Below are 22,653 nucleotides of genomic sequence, written 5' to 3'. Positions count from 1 at the left end.
GCCGCAGCAGGCAAAGCTCAGGGCTCGCTGACCGAGTCTGACAGTACAGTTTCACGGGGATTATTTCATCAGGCAAACAGCTACGGGCGGCAGCTCGCTGGGCCCGGCCGCGCTGCTCCGCTGCCGGCGGGCGGGACGCTGCGGCCCGCTCTGCCCGAGCCGCCTTCTGCTGCCGAACACCCGCGGGAGCACGGCATGGAGCGCAGGGCACCGACACCACAGCGGAACCAGCTTCCCCGGGCGCGTTGCCGCTGGGGCTGCTGTGGCGGTGGGACCCGCGCCCTGCCGGAAGCGCTGAGGCCGGGCCGGAGGCGGGAGGCGCTGCCGGAGCCTATGGGGAGGGAGGGGGATGAAGCGGCTGCGGAAACTGTGGCGGGGCCGCACCATGACCTTCGGGGTCCCCCTGTTGGTGAGCACGGCGGGGGGGTGGGCACCGGCACCGGGGAGGAGGCGCGGCCTGGGGACGGGCCGGTGCGGCGTCAGGCCCCGCCCCGGCGGCTCCCTGGCGGAGAGCGGGCTCCGGGGGTGGCCGTCCCGGTGCTGCCCGAGGGACGCGGGGCTGGGCCCCTGAGGGCAGGGCCCTGGCCGTCTGCGGAGGGCCGGCACAGCGCGGGGAGCTGTGTGCCGGTGTCGGGGGGACGGCGGCTGGGAGTCCGTGCTGGCGGGAGCGGAGAGGGACGGGCCGTGTTTGCCCGGCAGGCGGTGCTGCTGACAGGCCTGCGGAGTCCCCGGCCAGGAGGGAAAAGGAGCGGGGAGCAGCGGGCCCAGCTCTCCCCGCAGGCCCAGTGGTGGCCTCTGGAGGTCGGGGAGGGGGTTTGACAGCGTGGTCTTAACCATATTCCTAACTAAAAGGTGAGGGAAATGCACCTCGGTGTTTTTCTTTAAACCACTGCTTGTGTGATGGACTTGATTTAGCTTTTCAAAGGATTTTGAACTGCAGCAGCAGTGTTGGTGTGATAATATGTACCTCTAAGTAAACAGAAATAATTTTGGTTAGATGAGTTGATAGGTCATAGTTACTGTTGTGCTCAAATCCTTAGCCTGTAATATTGTGAAATAAACAGAAATGTCATTATAAGACACAGAAACTTGTCAAAAGTAAAATAAAACATGGATCAGGACTCTTCCAGTCCACTCAAAGTCCTCAGCTGGAATAATTTTCCAGCTTTGTGGTGCCATTGTAGAGCTGATGAAGATAAAATGTAAATTCTAAAGGAGAGCAATGCAAAAGATACACCAGACATTCCACAGTTCAGGAATGCTTGAAAGAATTGACTTAGTTTAGTTTAGAAAAATTCTGCAAAGTTCTGTACATCATATAGTGAGAGCAGCAATTGGTTTTCATGGCTTGGGAAAGAAGTACCAAAACAAATGAGCTTCAGATCAGATGTTAGGAAAATGTTACTTTTTGTCAGGATAGAGCACCTGTGATACACACTTGAAGTTTTTAAGAAGCAGTTAAACAATATCATCTGGCAGTGATGGGGTAGATGTTCTCACTTCTTCACTGCTGGAGGTAGGATTTCAGCTTCCCAGGCCAAGGTAGACCTGTGGTTGTCCTTTTGGCCCCCCTAGTGTTTTTTAATTATTTGCCAAAGGTCATAGCAGAAAATTTTGAGACTGGTTTCTTTGACTTTGTACGAATTGTGTTCACTTTCTGTTACTGCGAGAGCTCTTTCCTTTAGAGACAATATTATATAGAGAAATGTTCTATTGTATTTTTTCCAGGGTTTCATGTCTCACTGCCATAAAATTATTCTCTCTTGTGAATATTTCAGAATGTTTCTGTGTTGCTGCCCAAAGGCTTCCCAAGGAGTAAGAAAAAAAAAAAAATCCATGCAATTCTTGTCAGTTCTTGTCAGTTCCCCAGCTGTCTATTGAACTCTGAAAATATCTGTGAAGCTGAATACAGTTGTGCTAAACGATCAGTTACAGCAGAAAGACATTGAATCTATGCACAGAATCAGAAAGGGCATGCCTTTGTAAACCTTTAAATTCTGCTGAATTTGTAGATAACATTGAAGCCAAAGGTCGATTCTTGCATCCTGTACATTGGTTTTTAACTAGACAGGTACAGGATTTTTCATCAGTATCATATTTGCTTTCCTTTTTTTTTTCTTCTTTCATATCTTCTCACAGTGCATATTTGACTAAAAAAAATCCCTGTTCCACTTTTTATAAAGACTCCACAGTTAGAGAGATCATAATTCAAAGACCCATTAGTGTCTCATTATACACAACACACGCACAAATATATAATAAAAATATTTATTAGTTTTTAGTGTAAATTATCTTGATAATTTTTCTTTGTTCTTTCGGGCTTGGGACTTTTAGAATATTTCAATGCAGAAGGAATTTTCTTTGTTGATCTTAAACCTCGAACTGACAACAAGTTTCAGGGTAAGATGTGTAAATCACAGTTTTCAGTCATAGTTTCTCAGCAGATAAGACTGCTTCTTTGTGAGCACTAGCAATACTGCAGTAAACCTTGCTTTGTGAATGTTTTCTTTAACTCTGTAAACTTCGCAGATAGAATGTCTCTGCATGGCATAGAACAGTAAGTGTGCAGGAGGGAGTGATGTAACCTGGCACAGAATATCTTAACAGCTTGAGTGCTACAGGGTGAGTAGTCTGAAGCACTGGTAAAGATGGTAACATCTGTGTAGATGTTAGGATGAACTCCAGTGAGCTTACAGATGTATCTGTAAAATTTGCTGTTGTGACAGAGGGCTGTGTTAACTTTGTCAGCTGTATCGACATCTTTGTTTCCTGTCATGATAATGGGAACTCTTTCCTTATCATGTGAAGCTTAACTTGCAAGTCTTCAGGATACTTGGTTCTGTTATAGAAGAAGAGTTTCAGTCACTGCTGCTTTATATTCCACAATCAACTCTACCTGACCAAAAAGGATGTGTCTATCAATGTCCTATCGCAGCTGTGTTGCTTTTGTAAGATCTTGAGAGAACAAGGCTCTTATTACAGCTAGTGGATCCAGTGTCATTCTTACGAGACACTGAACATGTCAGGTTACTTCTGTAGTTCCATTACAATGTTTGAAGTTGCTGGAAGTAATTTTTTCAGACAAGTATAAATGGTGATTCTAGATCACTGAGAAAACGTATTTGGATTTTTAAATTGCAAAGCAGTAAGAGTTTTAAAACACACATTAAAAAACACCGTTTCATGTGCTTACACCACTTTGGAAAACTTGCATTTGTGTTTCAGATTTGTACCATGGTGCCATAGCCTCTCTATCTATGGCTGCAGAGTTTGAGTTCTATTAATTTTTCTGTGCTCCCACCCCCCCACCATTCTGTAATGACCATGCTTTTACAAGTGCTTTCCTTGTGCTTGTCCTTCAGGATCTTGTCGTTGGTGTTTTATGTGCTGTGCATAGTGTTGCGAAAGAGAAGATGGGGGTGGCTTGAAACTGGGGAAGATTTTTCTGTGGATGAACATGTTTCTAAAATCTGTTTCCATCAGTGTTCATGCACACGGACTGTACTATGTTGCCATTTACATTGCTGCCTCGAACAAGATACTGCAAGATACTTTGATAAACACTTCATCAAGAAATGCTAAGAGTGCATGTCATGGACAGGACAAGAAGAAAGGTCAGTTCAGAAAGGGTCCTTAACAATGCTTCAGCAATGTGATGAGTGCTCTCAGGCACCATTAGAGAAGGTCAGTTGCATCTCAGGCCCTTGTTAATGAACCCGTTGTCTCTCAGCCTTTTTGACAAAACAAAATGAAAAACCTTTCCCAGACATCAGGATATGAATTTTTATGTCTCTGGATGAGTTTTGTTCACTGATGAAGTCACGGTTATCTGGAAGCCATGACTGATGCTCAGAAATGTTTTGCAAATATTATGAAATGGTATTTTGTTGTGCTGTGAGTCACTGGAAGTGAAAATATTACTATTTTTTATCTATGTTTTACTATGTTTTTATCATTTAAAGGTATTTAAATAACTAAGTTTCCAAAGATTTATTTAAATACAACATTTCTAAGTCATATCATAAAAAGCTGCTGCATTCTGAGTCCTAGGGTATGCTGGATGTAAGGCAGACTTTCTCCCATGGATTCTGGAGGATCCTGCCATAAAAGATCACATGGACATCATTCACATTGTCACCTTGAACAATTCACAGTATTGAAATGCAGGACTTTTATTAATATCTGTTACTACATGTAACTTTACAATAAGATTTGGCATATGCAGAACAGTTCATTTGAATGTTAATATGCTTTTGAGAGATTAACAGAAGTTAACATTTACCCAAGAAGAGAATTCTGACTTCTAATATATGTGTAGATAAATTGTAGTTGCCTGTAAATTCCACAAGTATTACATTTGTAGCCTAGAAAACCAATAAATACAAAACTGTTTTTAGAATTTTAAAATGGTTGCTCCCACTCAAGAAGTCACAGAGTGTCACTTTTATGCTTCAGTGACTTGTATGATAAATATTGGGTCTCTAACCTTGTGATGAGATATGTCTTTGACTTCTGCTGCGCTTTTGTTTTGCATCTCTTGTTCATCTGCATGTGTTTGAATCCACAGCAGAATGTGGAGCTGTTCCAGACAAAACCACTCCCTGGAACTGTTTGTGCTGGAGTGGAAGCCAGTGTGTTCAAGCTAAATGGGCTTTTCTGGACTCCAGTTTGCACAGTCTGAATTAGCTGGCGTCCATATTTCAGTTGACTGTCAGGCCTTAAAATTTCCAGGCACATCTTTTGAATCAACACCTTAAACTTTTCTTTTGATTCTTAGTTTTTTAGTACTATTTTCCAGATAAATGTTAGACAAACAGATAGGTACTCTTTTGTACTACAGATTTCCCTTCTGTTTAATTTTGAAACATAGTGTATTTGCATTGTTTAAATGTGGTAGAATGGACTAATTTGACACTCGGGGGAGCTGAGGTTCTGTGTTGAGCCACAGAACAGGAACGTAAGTAGAGACTTGCCTGTTTTCACTTACTGTGTTTAGTCCTGTTCTAAGCCTCCACCTTCTTTGAGAGGTGTCGAAGGTAGAGATCTAAAATTAGTATTTACTCTATAGTACATTTCATCTTCATCCTCTGTCCAGCATTATCAATAGGGAAGTACTGCTTGACTAATAGTGGTTTCTTTTTATGTTCTTTACTGCAGGTTTCAGTTTATTGCTGTTTCAGGCTGGGCCTAACCCATCACAAGAACCCAACAGGTTGCCATGAGACCTAAACAGTTTCTCGTTGTAATGAACTTTGGCTAGACTTGAACCTATGAGTAATGGGAATGATAGTTTTAATAAGGAATCCAAATTCTGGCTTCTAGAAGCTTAAGAAGGAAGAGAGGGTGATGTTGAGAAAGTGCAGCTTGACCACCACGGCAGACTTAGTTTTCAAACAGCTGCAGCTGCTGATGAAATTCTCTTGTCATCTGACCAGCCCAAGCAATCTGTGCAATGCAAAATGACAGTGTTGTGGCTGAAAAGGCCCTTTTTTGCTAATGCTCATGCTGAGGAACATATGGGTTTCTGTCTCTTCTGCATTGTTCTTAGATTGGTTTCTATTAAATGCATTTTCTGTGCTTTCCAACCTGTTATGAAATGGACATTTTAATAAACAAAGGTTTTATTTTCTTCCTAAGACATAGAGTAGTAGCTTTGAAAGGATATGGACAGTTTTTGTTGTATTTTGGCCTGTAGCCGTTCATATTTGCAATCTTCAAAATCACTGCTTTTAACATACTCTATTTTGAGCCAATTAGCCTGATACCTTGGCTCAAGTTTAATACTCTGCACAGAGTTCTGCATGCTGTGAAAACTACACTCTTTTGCTTTATCAGTCTGTTATAATTGGCTTGACTTTATACTGGCTGTTGTCCTGGGTTGCCAGCATGGTGTCCATGGGGCCGCCCACTGCATATTTAATCTGTTTTTGAATGTAATGCAGTGCAGTCTTTCTGCAATTTGTGAACTCTAGTATATGTATTAAGTCAGTGCATTCTATTTGTTTTGCTTTTGAATGAAATAACTACTAAGGGATGTATCATTTTGGTTTTTGCTTTCCTCCAAAGGAGGCCTCTGATCTGAACTAAAGGATTTCCATTTGTTGCAGACAAGAAGAAAAGGTAGACCCTCTTCTCCCATGTAGAGTGGGGAGAGGATTTAGTAAGTTTCTGAGAAGGCCTTGTACTGTTTTTCTCTCTGCTCAGTAGTTTCAGCATTAGAGCCAACGCTTGGAATGGCTGTGGGAAACAAACTCTGGAGAGTTAGAGCTGGCAGAGGGGGGCGCTTCAGGTTAAGGTGACTTGCCTGGGCCTTCTCTGAGACTGGCAGTTTGTCCTGCTACTTTATTTAGGGAACAAAAGAAAGACTTCAGTCTAGTAGGCTGTCAGATTGCTGTCTTTCACCCGTCTTGCACTGCACATAAGACAATTCTTTAAAAAGGAAGCCCCAAACCCCTTTTTACCATGATCACTGCAAACTGAAATAAAATACCTCTCATAACTGTTGTAGTTTTGAAGCTCTTGATTAATACCTCGAGGGTTTTGCAGCAGCAGTCTTGAAGAAGAGGTTAGAAAATGATCGTGCTTTTTCTCCAGTGATATGTATCATAACATTTTCCACCACTGCATAATCTGTGCTGTCTGCACTAAATATTGTGATTTGCTTAATTCAGGGATTTATGACAAATGTAATTTGTAATCTGGCTCTCACAGTTGGCACTGTAGCAGGAATGGCTTTCTTTAACAACAAGGATGCTTGTGATATGGCAAATTGCTGGTGCTGCCAGATAAATAGTTTCTTGTTATTTTGTTAACCCAGGGAACTGAAGATGGCTGCTTTAGATTATTCAGGAAATGAAAAAAAAGTAGGGATCTCCTGTAAGTCCCAAGTTCTTCTGCTGCTATGAGTCCTCAGTGAGCATCTGACTGTAGTTGGTGACAAACACAAGAGTTTCCCATCCTAAGATACTGTTCAAGGGATCAGTCTGATGCCATCCGTAACTGATTGCATAACGTACCTTCCCATGGAGAAGTGAACCAATAGAATTTTTTAAAGTATGTTATTAAAGAGAGTTTTATGTCATTTTTTTACATAAAACATTTATTGAGGTTGCTGAGTGTATGTGACAGATGGTGCTCTTATGTCACATCCTATCTTTCATTTTGTTTTGGAACATGCAAGTCTTCCATGCATGCATAATTACATTACAACATTGTAGGGATTTTTTTTGTATACTCACTGAAACATAAAGGAATAATCCAATGTGAGATCTTTAATGGGGGGGGGTGTGTGCTAGCAGTGCTGTTAAACCGTTTGCTTTGGTGTTAAGTGCTGGCTAACTTGCATGTTTTATGATTTTTGCTTTCTTAAGGTAAACTTTAGATGTAAAGGAAGAAGTGAGAAGTTATTTCATCAGTCTGCTGAATGCATTAAAGTAACCAGACATATGATGTTCACTACATAATAATGTTTTTGCTCCACATTCTGAAGTACATAACATTAATAGTTCTCTCACACTGAAAGAATGAAGGTATGTTTGAACTTTCCAGCTTCAGTACTCTTCAGGTGCCAATGCCTTAACATTTTAGGATGCAAATTAAGTATCTGTATGATTCTAAAATTGGAATGAAGAAAAATACATCTTAGTTTTCATTACATATAGCATTACTTTTCCCCTTTCAGTTAACTGGAGAGTGAACTTGACCCTGACTTCATTAAAATGTTGCCAATGTGTTCTATTGGTATGGCATCCCGAATAGCTTCTATGATCTCTTTTATAAAGTCTGGACTAGTGGATGGAAGATACTGGACTTCGCTGTTGCCCTTGGCTTACGTTAGGCAAATTTGTCCATTGTAGTGCTTTTTTAACTGAAGAGTATTTTGCAAGGAATGTAGAGATTATCCCTGTTTTACAAACTGGGAAACTATAAAAGTATGTGAGACACACAGAATGTGCAAAGCCAAGAAACTGATAATGTTCTGGAATTTTTAATTTGAGTCCTATCCCACTTCTGTTTTTTTTGAGCAGTGACTCTTGATGCTTCATTGTTGTTTGTATGTGTGCATTCTTCCCTTTAAATACAGTTAATGTAGAGGAAGGTAGCGAGGATATCTTCCCTCATAATGCAAAAAAGAGAAAGGAAACACATAAACCAAGACTAGTATTTCTACTCAATGCATTGTCAGTCACTGAGTCTGTTACTACTTTTAATGTTATTATAGTTGCATAAATTCATTTATACCTTCTTTTATTGGCATTTGAACACAGTTTTCAAAAATGTAATTGACTGCATAGCTGTCTGTTGCTTGTGTAGATGAAGGCAAGGCATGCTCAGGACTGTCAGCTAACTATTGACGTGCTGTTGGTTGATTAAATACATGCTGAAGATGACTGAATCTGGTCTGGTTTTGCAATGAAGTCTTGGACATCGCGTTTGGTTCTTTAGAACATTGATCAAGTAAATTTGTAAACATATTCTTTATATTTTTGTGTGTATTCCGTACTTTTGAAGATTATTTAATCTTAATCCTAGCCTTCTTAATCCTAGCTGTAATATTTCAGTGGCATTTGTAATTTCTCACAGCCTATGTGTGCTTTGACTTGGATGCAGCCTAACTGATGTTCCATCATAAGATAAATCAACCATTGTAGCATTGGAAGTGTAAAGGCAACTATACTGGTAATGCCTGATAAGCAAAATGTGCCAGCTTGCCAGGCTGGTTACACTGCTTATGCAGTATGAAGAGCAAAAGCACTTCACAAACAAAGTGGGTTTTTTATAAAGGTGACATGAGTAAAATTAGACTCTCAGGCCGAAACCTACCTAACAGAACTGAGAGGGGTGTGTGCATGAACTTCTTTATCATGTGCATAGCTGGAAGTGTAAAATGCACTGTACAACAGATGGTTGCTGTCATGCAACAACCTGCTACTTGATTTCCCTTAGTTACAGTGTACATTACATTGTTTTACATTATCAAAGCTGAATAATATAATACCTATTTTTTAGCTTGGAACATGGCTTTGTAAGCCACAGTGTACCTTTTCATTATGTTAATTAATAGTTGGGTTATGAGGAACAGGCCAGTTAAAGCTCTTCCTCTTGTTCATATTTTATCTCATAATGGCATATACTTCATGCAGGTTTGTTGTTGGGTAAAATAATTTTTAATTGACGTCACAAGTAATTGCTCCTTTCTGCCTAGTTTAACAACTGTGTACTGAACCATTTCTAGTGCAGTTGCGTTTGCCTGCTGTAGCCACTCTTTGACAACGTGCTAATATACACAAAGGCAAAAGGTGTGGTTCGTAACAGCCACAAACTTGACTATAGCACTTAGGTTTTCTGTTCATTAGGACTTGGAGTTTGTTAACTCATTGGATATTAATTAACATAATACTTGTTAGGAGTTAAAGAAGATCAGCTAATGAAAATTTATGCTGAGGTGTCAAACATAAAAATTCAGTTACAGTCCACTACTTGAGACTTTCAGCTTTATGTCTTGAATAATGTTCAGGTTCTTTTAACCATTTTGTATACTTTAGTTTCCTGCTATTCTTTCTTACCAAAGTACTGACACATGAGGAAGACTTTTTTTTTTTTTCTCCTTTATATCAATACCTTTTTTTCTGTGTGTATTTTGATGATTCCATATTTGCAAGAGCATCATTAATTGCTTGAGCAGTTATGATGCAAGTATGGGGCTACCCAGTTTCTAGTAGGTCAAATTTCTAGTCGCTGAAAGTGAACTTACTACCTACCACATGATGATTTTCTGAGTTCTGTGGCCTAGCAGTTGGATGTTCATATCACAAAATTTTGGTCCATTTATTTCTAATTATCAGCTAGATTCTTAGGCTTATGGAAAGGGACAGACCAGAAAGAGACTGTGGAGCCTTTCACTCCTGGCTTTTGGGAAGGGGTTTCCTGTTCTGTGACCAGAGCACGTCAGTTCCTGGGTACCAGTCTGTAACCCACCATCATCTAAGTCTGTGTTGGGAGCATGTTCACATGGTTGTGAGTAGTTTTACCTGCTTGTTGCAAAATCATGGAGTCCCACAACTTTTAGAAGGAATAAATGTTGAAGACTCTCTTTTTTCTTTTTTTTTTTTTTTTTTGTAATTCAAGTTGAATGAATATGGCTTTGTGACCTCAGTGATCTGAACTTTGGATAGTATACTTTTTGGAAAGAACATAAATTTTGACTACCTGTGCAGCGTAATTATAACACGTCTTGGACACAGATGTTTGCTGCAAACCTAGTATGTAGCAAGAAATGAGGCAGTATTGTGTAGAAAACAGTTACCAGTGCAGCAACAGCCAGTAATGAAGGATTTAACAGCAATGTGGTGTGATAAAATAAGGTGGTGTAGGTGTTCTGTTTTGTTTTCTGCTCTGGTCTTTAGAGCGTCCTCTTGCTTCCACCTTCCTTAGATGTGCATCTGTAGATGTGAAGCCTTTTGGCCTCCTGTGCATCTGCCATCATAGAAAACAGCAGACGGAGTCTGTCATGTCAGAGCAGGAGCAAGAGGCCTGATTCTTCTACAAAGTAGCTAGATTTCTAAGCTAATTTTCAAGCCCTTAATGGTGTTTGTTAACATTACTTGATCTTTTGGTTGGTCTATCCATTTTAATGGTAAAAATACATAGACAGCTTTATGATCTCCCTCTGTCATAACAGTAATGATTTTTTAAAATGCAATATTAAGGTGCACACCTCCCCCTCCCCATTTCTCCCTTTATTATTCTTGTTCATAAGCTTCACAGGTGTGGAGAGAATTGCAAGACAACTAAGGAAGCAATAATAGAAGTGCAGGTGTGCTCGATATGGTTTCTTAGCCTCTGTGATAATGTATCATTGAACCATAGCTCAAATCATCTGGTCTGTTCAGAAGCTTTATTAGAACTCTTACCCACAGACATCAGAGTAAGTCGAGGTGGCATTGTTACTTCCGCGTGGAGTCTGAAAATGATGAAGATAAAACCTGTGGTGGTGAGGCGAAGGCTTCTCTGCTGCAGTTATGTCAGGAAGCCCTATGGGGAGGGAAAAGCAGGGGTAAGAGGAGAGTAAGTCCTAGAAAACGTGAATCACGAAGCAGCTGTCTTTGTATGAAGGAGGAAATTTGTGAAAGCCAGACCCAGAGAGTGGAAGAAGGCTCCAACCTCACATATACTCCTTCTCTTATATATATTTTCTGATTCATTATTTTCTTTAGTTCCCGTTATTTCTGTTGGAAGAACAGTAGGGTCCCTTGGTAAATGAATTGGGTCAGTGTGCAGAGTGTTCTTTTTCATGGTAGTCCTAACATATCTGTTTTCATTTTGTTATTTTTCAGCTGTATCTTGTTGGAGGATCTTTTGGACTTCGTGAATTTGCTCAAATAAGATATGATGTCCACAAACTACATGGCAAGGTAGTTGAAATGGTTTTCTTTACTTTTCCATTTCATTTTGTGTATGTACTGACTTCTAAAGGATTGCTAAGACAAGCAAACTATTTAAATGGGGGATTTCACTCACCACTGGACCCTGGGCTACAGCTGAGGTTTTTAGGTGGTGAGCAGTGTAGGTAACAATAAAGGGGCTGACATGATGATGAATCCTTTTACTGTCTGTGAAAGAGATCAACATAAATAATAGAAAAAATTTGTTTCTTTGGTTGGTTTTAAGTGGCAATTCTAAATCCTGGGCAAGAAGTGTAGCACATCTAGAATGAGATTATTACAAAGATTTTGTATCTGCTAATATCTGGTAATCCCTATTTAATATCTGACTAAGAAAACTGATATTTTAAAAGATTCTGTTTTCGAATGATACTTAGTGTCCAGTATATAATGTTAGATGTTTTTCAGGGCTTGGCTTTGTGTTGACTGAGATAAGCAGATAACTTTCACAGTATCACAGTATCACGGTATGTTTGGGATTGGAAGGGACCTCAAAAGATCATCTAGTCCAATCCCCCTGCTGGAGCAGGAACGCCTAGGTGAGGTCGCACAGGAACATGTCCAGGCCGGTTTTGAATGTCTCCAGAGCAGGAGACTCCACAACCTCCCTGGGCAGCCTGTTCCAGTGCTCTGTCACCCTTACTGAGAAGAAGTTTTTTCTCAAATTTAAGTGGAACCTCTTGTGTTCCAGTTTGAGCCCATTACCCCTTGTCCTATCATTGTTTGCCACCAAGAAGAGCCTGGCTCCATCCTCATGGCACTCACCCTTTATATATTTATAAACATTAATAAGGTCACCCCTAAGTCTCCTCCGAACTAAAGAGACCCAGCTTCCTCAGCCTTTCTTCATCAGGGAGATGCTCCACTCCCTTAATCATCTTTGTTGCCCTGCACTGGACTCTCTCCAGCAGTTCCCTGTCCTTCTCAAACTGAGGGGACCAGAACTGGACACAATATTCCAGATGTGGTCTCACCAGGGCGGAGTAGAGGAGAAGGAGGATCTCTCTCGATCTACTAACCACCCCCCTTGTAATACACCCCAGGATGCCATTGGCCTTCCTGGCCACAAGGGCCCAGTGCTGGCTCATGGTCATCCTGCTGTCCACCAGGACCCCCAGGTCCCTTTCCCCTACACTGCTCTCTAATATGTAATTTCCCAACCTATACTGGAACCTGGGGTTGTTCCTGCCCAGATGCAGGACTCTACACTTGCCCTTGTTAAATTTCATTAGGTTATTCCCCGCCCAACTCTCCAGCCTGTCCAGGTCCCGCTGGATGGCAGCACAGCCTTCTGGCGTGTCAGCCACTCCTCCCAGCTTAGTGTCATCAGCAAACTTGCTGATAGTACACTCTATTCCCTCGTCTAAATCGTTAATGAATATATTGAATAATATTGGCCCCGGTACTGACCCCTGAGGCACTCCACTAGATCCTGGCCTCCAACTAGACTCCGCACCATTGACTACCACTATTAACATCCTATTCTTTAAGCTCTGTGAAAGAAACAAGCTAGTCTTCACTCAATCTGACAGAATGTATTGTATGGAAGAAACCTTTCTTTAAATGAACTGGAAACCTTCTGAATGAGGGAGGAAATAGCTTGCTTACACCTCCAAGTGTAACACTAGTTCTAAATTGCATATGAAATAATCTGAAAACAGTACGTCAGTTCAGCAGAATGTAATATTTGATTGCTTTACCTAGCTGTCTGCCTAGGTTTTACCTGCAAGTCTGCCGTTGCAATGCACAAATGTTTTCTGGTCTCAGTGCTGCTGACTTGCAGGTGACATGAAGCTTTTTTGAAGACTATATGGCACTTTATATAAAAAAATGTGTAACACTCTGGACACCGTGGCTTTCTACTGTGGTCAGATCTTTGAGATCTTGAGTTCTGAGAGTTTGGAGACCCCCGTGCTTTTTCTTAGAGACTTGTTGTGGGCTATCTAAATTACTTTAATAATTCTTCATTGTTCCTTGTGTTACACACCTAACTGTGGCCTTTGAAGTACTGTGTAGCCCACTGCTGCTCAGTCTTGCATTTGATATAGCCCATAGACAGGGGGGAGTAACCTTACAGATGTTTTCTCAGTGCTGTTTTATGGGTAGTTATTTTCTATCAGTCCTGAGCTTTTGGGACTAGTTGGAGCCTTTTAAGTTTTTGTCCAGACAGATGGGGATCACAATAGGGGCAACAATTTGCCTGTTGCGTTTATGTCAGTTTTTTGGTCAGATTCGTACTCGGTGAATTACATTTGGCCTCCATGATCTGCACTGTGACTGGAGATCAGGGATAAAGCCTGGTAATAGTTGTGCTCATTCAGATTTATGTGGCTTCTTGTCCCAGCATTTCTAATCAAGTGAAACATCATCGAATTAGACAGTAGTACGTGAAAGCTCTGAGGGGAAGCTACTACACCCTGGAGTTCTTAATCTCTGAAAAGCTAAAAGAGGACATCTAGATTCTTCTCTGACCAGTATTACTTAATTCTGCAGCATTTCTTTTGTGTTTTTCATTATTATTTTGTTAAGGAATAGATGGAATTTCAATAAATTATAATGCAGTACTGGATGAGAACTAGCAACATCAACTTTGGGCTCATTTATAGACAGACAAATCAAAGCAATGTGTTCCATTAGTTTCTGTTTCTATGTCCATAAAAACAGAATTAAGAAGCATTCTAGTTCATCAAATAGGACATCAGAAGAGATTAGAATGTATTTTAACTGATAAAAAGAACAAACCTAGTCTAAAATGTACATGAAACTCAGGAAAAGAACATTAATCTAAGTAATTTAAAAACGTTATTTAAAATCCTGATAATCATAACATCTGCTTATTTTGTCACTGGTTAAAATGTTTTTGTGTTGGAGTAGAATATGCTTTTCTCATATAACACACTTTGACTAGCATAAGTCCTTATCAGAACTGGGACAAGTGCTCCTTTTGGGGGTTGAGCAGTTACGTGCAAATTGCAATAGGCAATAATAAAAAGGAATTTTTGTTATAGTTGCTCATTTGGAATAATAACAATGTTTAATTAAATAACACTTTTGATACAAGGAGTTCAAAGGACTTTCACATAATTTAAATGAATTAAGCTTCACAGCCTTACTGTCAGAAAAGACATGATTATTATTTTGATGTTTCTGATGAAAAAATTGAGGTTGCAAAAAGTGAAGCAACCCATCCAAAAGTAGGCTAGGATTTGTAATACCTGAGTGCCTGTCTTTTTTGATAATATTTTAAAGATGTGCAAACCATAGTATGCCCCCTTCTGTAAGCATGACTTCTAAACATGTTTTCTTGCTAATTCAGCTGCTAGGTAGACAGAACTTAGATGATCCTTTTGTGGTACGTCTCTACTACATTTCAGATGCTAAACTATGATTCCTTCCCTTCAAAAGTATTTGTGCTTTACCTTTTTCAGGCTAACCATTCTCATTGTGCTGTAAGGGAAACCACATTATTAAACGAGTTCTCGGTTGACAGTGATATTTCGAAGGAAGTGTTATAGTAGAACTAGTGTCTGTGTTTCTGTTGCTAATGGGTTAATTGCCGCTTTCTCTTTGTATTCTTGTGGCTTAATGAGCAAAATCTGCATTAGTGGTAATGCCTATGTTATTAATGTCAAACTGGCTTTTGAAGAAGGTTCCTTGATAAAGGAATTGAAATTCAAGAGAAAAAGGTGGTATGGACTTTTCAGAGGGAGTACGGTTTGGTGGTGATGCATTGGGCTGGGGCTCGGATTGGGATCGGGAGAGAGAGAGAGCCTGGAGCTACAGCTGGAGTGCTGCTGGGAAGGGGCTGCAAAAGGAATCCTGTCCTCTTGTTCATTTGAGCCGTGGCTTTGGATCTTGGGCTAATGCTCAGCGATGTGCAGGACAGAGACAGAGCCTAGAGATCCAGCTAGAGAGGGGCTGTAAGTGTCTCAGGAACAGATATTTTTATCAATTTAGTATAGCATTTTTGGATCTCAAGGCTTTATATATGCCCATCTCTTAGAAAAGCAAAAAAACATTTTGGGTACACCCTTACTCAGAATACCTAAATCAGGCAGATTCCCTCAGCGCACTGAATGTTCTGCTTTTAAAGTCAACTTATGCTGAGACTCTTATTGATGTAAATGCCTGTTTATGCTAGTCAGAATCTTCTGAAACTAATCAAGCATTTCTCCATTATCTATTGTTGCCAAAATGTCCATTAATGGAGAAATCATTAGGTTAGGTAATTGTTCATTTTCTGGGAAGAATTTATGCAAATCAAAATTGGTTATAGAAAACCAGGTATGCTTATGATAAAATCACGTGGAATTAATGAGAAGAAATGAGTAGCTTTCTATAGGCATCGTTCCAAACACCTTTATTCTCAAATGGAAAGCTAGGCTCTTTCTTTGTCTTCTTGTTGTGTATGTAATTGAATAAGATGCTTATTTAAGGAGTTTTTTTACAGAAAATGTGCCTTCTATTAAATATACAGAAAATGTTTCCTTTCAATTATGTAATAATAATTTTCATTTACTGTGTGCCCATTGTTGTCATTCAAGCATCATAGAGACTTGCTGATTCAGTTCTAATTTTGGATATGAGAATCTTGGACATCTGTACTATTGGCTGATAGTTACTGTGGAGTGTCGAAGAGAAGCTATGTATTAACTACCTGGGAAAATCTAGGCTTTCAGCCTGTCAGCAAAACATTTGGACTAGTAAAATAGAGTTTGTAGGCTCCACAATGGCTTTGTTGAAGAAGTATTCTTGTGAGGCTGGTTCTTAGAGTATGGGGAGGAATAGGAGTGAGCAAGTTCCTCCAGGGTAACATGCAGCAGAAGCGCTTCTAGGAAAGCTAGGTCATTTTGGCAGGAAACAAAACATCAATTAGCCTTTGAAATTTGCAAGTAGTTCCTGCTGTGGATTAGGTAGACAGTGTTACTATACTGACCTCTTTAGTGTTTACAAACTATGTAGATCATGTTCACTTTTCATTTGTCCTGTGCAAATGAGTGCACCCCAAAAATAGAATCCTAAGAAATGAGAACAATGATGGTTTCTGTCTTTCTGAGACAGAAAGTAGAGGCAGTGAAGAGTCAAAAGGACCAAAGTTCAGTCTTTTCTCCTGTGAGTTTTACTATTGAATCAACTGTTGTGCGTTAAAATATGTATGACCATTGCACGACACTCCAGAAATTAAAATCCAAGTGAAAATGAAAATAATTGACCTATTCTTTCAGAACGCTGTCCTCTATTAGCAATAAAACTAAACCCGGAGAGATTATAAAAGGAGCGATGGTGGTGGTATGAAGCACACTCATTAGTAAGTGTGTAGGAGCGTAAAGCTTGCTTGATGCAGACTAAATAAATTGCCTTTAAAATTCCTTTAAAGGGAATGGCAGTGTTTTGAGCTCCTCACCTAAGCTTTTTGACCAATTGACTGGTGTGTAATTACCCATGAGACATTGCTTATAGACACCTGCAAGGTGCTAGTGTTGCAATTGTCTGTTTTCATTTATTGCTTTTACTTCGCGTCTTCAAGTCCTAACTCATGAAATGATATAACTGCGAGGTTCTCAGCTTTCTTTAATAATCCCAGACCTCAGAGTTAGGAAGAAGAGTTCATATAGTGCATAGAGGGTTATCCTGGAAGCCTTGCTGTCCTTTGAAAAAGAAAAGAATGAGGAGTGGAAGAGAAAAGAAAGCTAATATGTTGAGTTACAATGCTGACATTTTACTGGCTTACAGCTTTTCTCATAATTGGCCTTGATAGTGATTTAAGTGTGTTGACTGGTTGGCTATACTAAGTATTATGGTTTTAGAATATTGTTGGGGGTTCCCTGCTGTTGTCCATTAACATTGTGTCTTGAAGCTCACAACAGGTGTCAGGGGACCCACAGCAGCATGTGATTTAAATAACTTTCATGAATCTCCTTGAAAATCTTATTTCACAGAATGTTAGGAATTGGAAGGGACCTTGAAAGATCATCTAGTCCAATCCCTCCACCAGAGCAGGAACACCAAGATGAGGCTACACAGGAATGTGTCCAGTCAGGTTTTGGATGTCTGCAGAGAAGGAGACTCCACAACCCCCCTGGGCAGCCTGTTCCAGTGTTCTGTTACCCTCACTGAGAATAAGATTCTTCTAATATTTAAGTGGAGCCTCTTGTGTTCCAGTTTGCACCCATTACCTCTTGTCCTGTCATTGGTTGTCACCAAGAAGAGCCTGGCTCCATCCTCATGACACTCACCCTTTACACATTTATAAACAATAACGAGGTCCCACCTCAGTCTCCTCTTCTCCAAACTAAAGAGACCCAGCTCCCTCAGCCTTTCCTCATGAGGGGGTTGCTCCACTCCCTTAATCATCTTTGTGGCTCTGCACTGGACTCTCTCCAGCAGTTCCCTGTCCTTCTCAAACTGAGGGGACCAGAATGGGAAACAATATTCCAGATGTGGTCTCACCAGGGAAGAGTAGAGGGGAAAGAGAACCTCTCTCAACCTACTAACCACTCCCCTTGTAATACACCCCAGGATGCCATTGGCCTTCCTGGCCACAAGGGCCCAGTGCTGGCTCATGGTCATCCTGCTGTCCACCAGGACCGCCAGGTCCCTTTGCCCTACACTGCTCTCTAATAGGTCATTTCCCAACCTATACTGGAACCTGGGCTTGTTCCTACCCAGGTGCAATACTCTACACTTGCCCTTGTTATATTTAATTACATTTTTCCCCGCCCAACTCTCCAGCTTGTCCAGGTCTCGCTGGATGGCAGCATAGCCTTCTGGTGTGTCAGCCACTCCTCCCAGCTTGGTGTCATCAGCAAACTTGCTGACAGTGCACTCTGACCCCTTATCCAAGTAATTGATGAATATATTGAATAGTACTGGTCCCAGTACTGACCCTTGAGGGACTCCACTAGATACAGGCCTCCAACTGGACTCTGCCCCATTGACTGCAACTCTCTGGCTTCTTTCCTTCAGCCAGTTCCCAGTCCACCTCACTACCCGATCGTCCAGTCCACAGTTTCTCAGTTTAGCAGCAAGGATGCTGTGGGAGACTATGTCAGATGCTTTACTGAAGTCAAGATAGACCACATCCACCTCTCTGCCATAATTTATCCACCTGGTTATGTCCTCATAAAAGGCGATGAGATTGGTCAAGCATGACTTCCCCTTGCTGAAGCCATGTTGACTGCCCCTAATGACCCTCTTATCCTTGATATGCCTTGAGATGGCACCAAGGATAAGTTGTTCCATCACTTTTCCCAGGGATGGAGGTGAGGCTGAGAATTGGGGAAGTGAGACTCACTAAAATTCTATGACTTGCTCATAGGCAGAGAGGAGATCTGTGGTAGAGGAGAGAACTGAATCAAGAACCTGAACAAGATGGAAATATTGTTCAGATCTCTTCTCTGCCTGTGAGCAAGTCATTGAATTCTAGTGAATCTCACTTCCTCAGTCTGCAAAAGGGAGATAATTAATGCTGCTCTACTTTATGTAGGCAACCGGAAAGTTAATTAGTTCAAATAAAAGGCATTATTTAAATTCGAGTGAGTATTTAAAAAAAACACTTCCTCAGGTGAGATGCATTAATTCAAGTGTTTTGGGTCAGGATGAAATAGTTCAGGATGAAACAGGAGCAGAGAATTGACCAGTTTCCATGAGGCCTTCATATCAGGGGCGAACATAACGGGCTTTTGCTTCAGGAAGGTCCAGGAAATCAGTCCAGCATTTTCTCATTATTATAAGTGGATAGTTGAGAAGTGATAACTGCCTATTAGAATGCTTTTATGTTGCAGTTGAAACATTACTTTTTTTCACAGACATACTACAGTTTAACTGTTGAGATGGTGACAACTGCAGCAGCATTGTGTTTAAATGACATTGGAACATTCACCAAGAAAGGGGAATAAATTTGTGAGTGATTGGACAAGACTATGCTGTGTTGCTGGCTGGCACATTAATATTGCCATTATTAGGAAACTAGCTCCAGTATGTCTGCAGGGTTTGCACACATAAGCATGCCCTGACGTATTACAACTAAAATTTTCTGTTGGTTACTGCTTCTGTTTTACCTGCCTGTTAATTCAATCTGCATAGGATTTCTGTGCCCAAGCAGAAGTTTGGTTTGTGTTTTTTGGTTTGTTCTGTAGTTTGTTTTGTGTGTGTGTGGTGGGTTTTTTTGTATTGGTGTGTTTTGTTGTTTCCCCCCCCCCAAAAAAAAAACAACAACAAAACATTAAATAATTAAATGTAATTTTAAAAGTTACTTTAAAGTTAGTATGGTTTCTGAACAATCTGTCATGTTTCTATATCACTTTCTTCCTTTAAGTAGCTTATTTCATATGAGCTGAAAATTTTAAAACAGAATCACCTAAAGTTATGAATATGTCTGTAGCATTTAAAATTACACAAATAATGCTATTTTTTAATTATGTTTGTGGAACGTCAGCAGATTGTCCTCATCATTAAACATATTGCGAGCCACTAGTGCTAGCTAGAGCTGCTTCACTGGGAGCTATCTTGTTTGTCTTATTTGAGGACCTGCGTCTGTGTTAGAAAACAGTATTTGCTCTATTTGCAAAGCTATCAAAGATACTAAGAATTCAACTGAGATAGCAAACAGTATTTGTAGCTGGATGTGTAAAGGTGTGTCTTCTCCTTTCTGCCCCCAAATTGTTCAACTGACTTTTCATTGCAGTTCGTAATGGATAAGCTTCTAGGTTTGAAATCATATTACACCTTGGTGTTCCCAAAGATCATAAGTCTGCCCAAAACTTGACTGACTTCACCATTTCAAGGAGAAATCTGGATAGGTTAAGTCAATGGACAGGGCTGGAGAAGCACATGCTGGTATAGGTCGTTCTAATGACAAGTAATGGACCTGACACTATTGCTGCCAGCCCAACTCGTTCCATGCACTCTGTTATCTTCTGTGTTCTGCTGACTTTCGGCTTGATTTTGCTCCAAATGGATTTAGACTCATCCTTTAGATTTCCTGGTGTGCCAACACCTCCTACCAGTGCTAAGGTCAATGTAAATTGATGCTGTTATTACTGAAAATACTATAAATAGTTATCATTAGAGTTAAGGAAGTAAAATTTAAACACTCAGTATCTGCTCAGCTAAATCTAAATGTATGTTTGTGGTGCTGTGCACTGAGTCAGGGATTCATCTTGCTCATGTTGCTGTTGTCTTAAATGAAATGCTTGGTTTGAGGCAGCTATCCAGGCAGCCCGTATAGATGGTTTGAGAGGGAAATGCTCCCATATGTACTTCATCTAATTTAAAAATAGCTGGCTGAGAAAGATGTTCTCTTTTGACCGATGGAAAAGTAGAGAGATTGAGCTTGACGCTTCATTATTACCACATTTCAGTGAGATGAGTATTATCCTTAGTGTATGAATATATTTATATTTAATTTGAGCAGGGAATGGTAGGTGAGATAAACCTCTGCCCACCTTCAGGTGCAGATGAGTTAGGCTTTCAGACACTAATGTTAAAGTGGGATTAGTTTTCTCTAGAAATGCTGTTCTCTATTCAGCTGACTGTAGGGGGAGCCTAAATAGAGACTTTATGCTTCGCATCAAAGGTTTGAAAATTAGTTTGACACCCTTGATGTAGATGGCTCAAATCAGGTGAGATGAAGCTTGCCCTAAATATGCTTTCCCTGCAGCTTCATTGGCAAACTAGCAGATAGCTTGAAGGTAGAGGAACTCTCTCTTATTTGATCTGTTGTTTGTGTTTGAAGTATTATGTGATTCTGGAGAGTTTCCTCCATTATTTCATAGGAGGTTGTATTAAAAAGATCCTGTTTAATTTGAGTGTGAACAAAATGAACTCAAAATATCTTTAATTGGTGTCTGGTGGAATTTTTTTATTGGAAAGGTACCCTTTCTAAACTTGTCTGCAAAGGAACATGGAATCATTTTAGCATCTGTCACTGAACTTAGAAGAATAATTAAGTCTTCTCATCTAGCCTTTGAGCATTTATTTATAAATGCATCTTCCTGTGTTTAATTGGTTTCAGTAAGCTAATTACACAAGCACAGTGTGGCAAGGGATTGATGTTGGTGATTATTGTTTTCTTCTCTTTTCTCCTTAGGCAGGTCAGGTTGGCCTGAGTATCAAGTCTAATGGAGAGAAACTTAGGCTAATTTCTTTGTGTAAGTTGATTTAGTTGATTTTCAAATACTAAATTCATTAATGAGCTTGGCCTTAGGTCCTCAAAAATTAAGAAAGTAATACACTGAAATGTTGTTTGGTGCTTTAGAGAATGTGAGAGGCATACATTTATGACTGCTTATAGGATGAAAAAAAAATCTTTGTCAGTCTTTTATGTATTGAAGTGTATTTTACTAAATTAAAGCAGACCTTGCTTTCAAGCATAGCCTGCTTTGTAGAGCGTTTTAGAATTGGATGTTAAGTGAGGCAGCATGGCTCCTGATCGATGGCTAAACAGGTGCCCTTATGGTGTCTTTGTTGGCAGGGGGAATTTGGAACTTGTTACATCTCTTGACCATGGTTCAGAATCATCCGAGGTAGTAATTTCAGTCTTGCAATATGGCACAAAAATGAAAGGGTAGCAGAGCTTTACATACTCTGTATTGTGGTGGTACCAGATGTTCAGACATCAGTTTTCTTTCTTGTTTCCTTTCAGTCCAGAGGGACTGCATGGAAATGAGCCCTTTATCTGTGCTATTCTTGAAGATTTTGAGGTTCAGCTGTTAGTGGTGGGTTCATGTTTTTCCATTGATTTCAGGAAAAACTAATCTGTTTTGCCTGAGCTTCGATGATTTCCCAACTTTGTCTCTAAAAAGCTGCTTACCGAATTTGCAATTATACCAGGCAGGTGTACCTTTGTAGCATATCAACCACTATTTTTTCTGTAAAAGGCAAATACAGAGTCAGTCTGGGATTCAGTAAGATTTTTTTGTTATTGCCCCATTCTAAGGCTGATGCTGTGTGTATGCTTTTGAATGGTTTCCAGTGATGGGATCCACCTAGACCCACTGCTTATCATCACCACAAACAGCTGTAGAAGAACCTGGAGCTGAGATATTGCCCATGCTTGCCCTTTCTTACCATCTTGTATCAAGTTGAAAAAATGAGACTAAGGCCATCCAGCCTGTTCTGATGAAACCAGGAGACCTGTCAAGACCAGAAACCTTATCTTAATAACCTGGGATTCCAGAATCACAGCATGGTTGTTGAAAGTTGGGCC

General features: G+C 40.3%; 1 protein-coding gene across 3 annotated transcripts in view; it reads left to right on the top strand.

The window, feature by feature from the left end:
* Positions 1-288: 288 nt before the first annotated feature.
* COX16 (cytochrome c oxidase assembly factor COX16) overlaps positions 289-22,653 on the top strand; it is a 53,308-nt gene continuing 30,943 nt past the window's right edge. Inside the window, exons 1-3 of one of the 3 annotated variants that reach the window (XM_082058427.1) lie at positions 325-409; positions 3,363-3,614; positions 11,337-11,414. In XM_082058427.1, coding sequence (XP_081914553.1) covers positions 3,576-3,614; positions 11,337-11,414 — 117 coding nt within the window. In that variant the 5' untranslated portion in view covers positions 325-409; positions 3,363-3,575. Of the gene's footprint in view, positions 410-3,362; positions 3,615-7,370; positions 7,530-11,336; positions 11,415-22,653 lie in introns of those variants that run through there. The other 2 variants (XM_082058426.1, XM_082058428.1) reach the window with 2 other exon arrangements.

Source organism: Streptopelia decaocto, assembly GCF_964273445.1.
Source record: "Streptopelia decaocto genome assembly, chromosome: 7".
Taxonomy (NCBI): Eukaryota; Metazoa; Chordata; class Aves; order Columbiformes; family Columbidae; genus Streptopelia; species Streptopelia decaocto.
The sequence above is the reverse complement of the archived record's forward strand: the minus strand, read 5'-3'. Positions and strand labels throughout refer to the sequence as shown.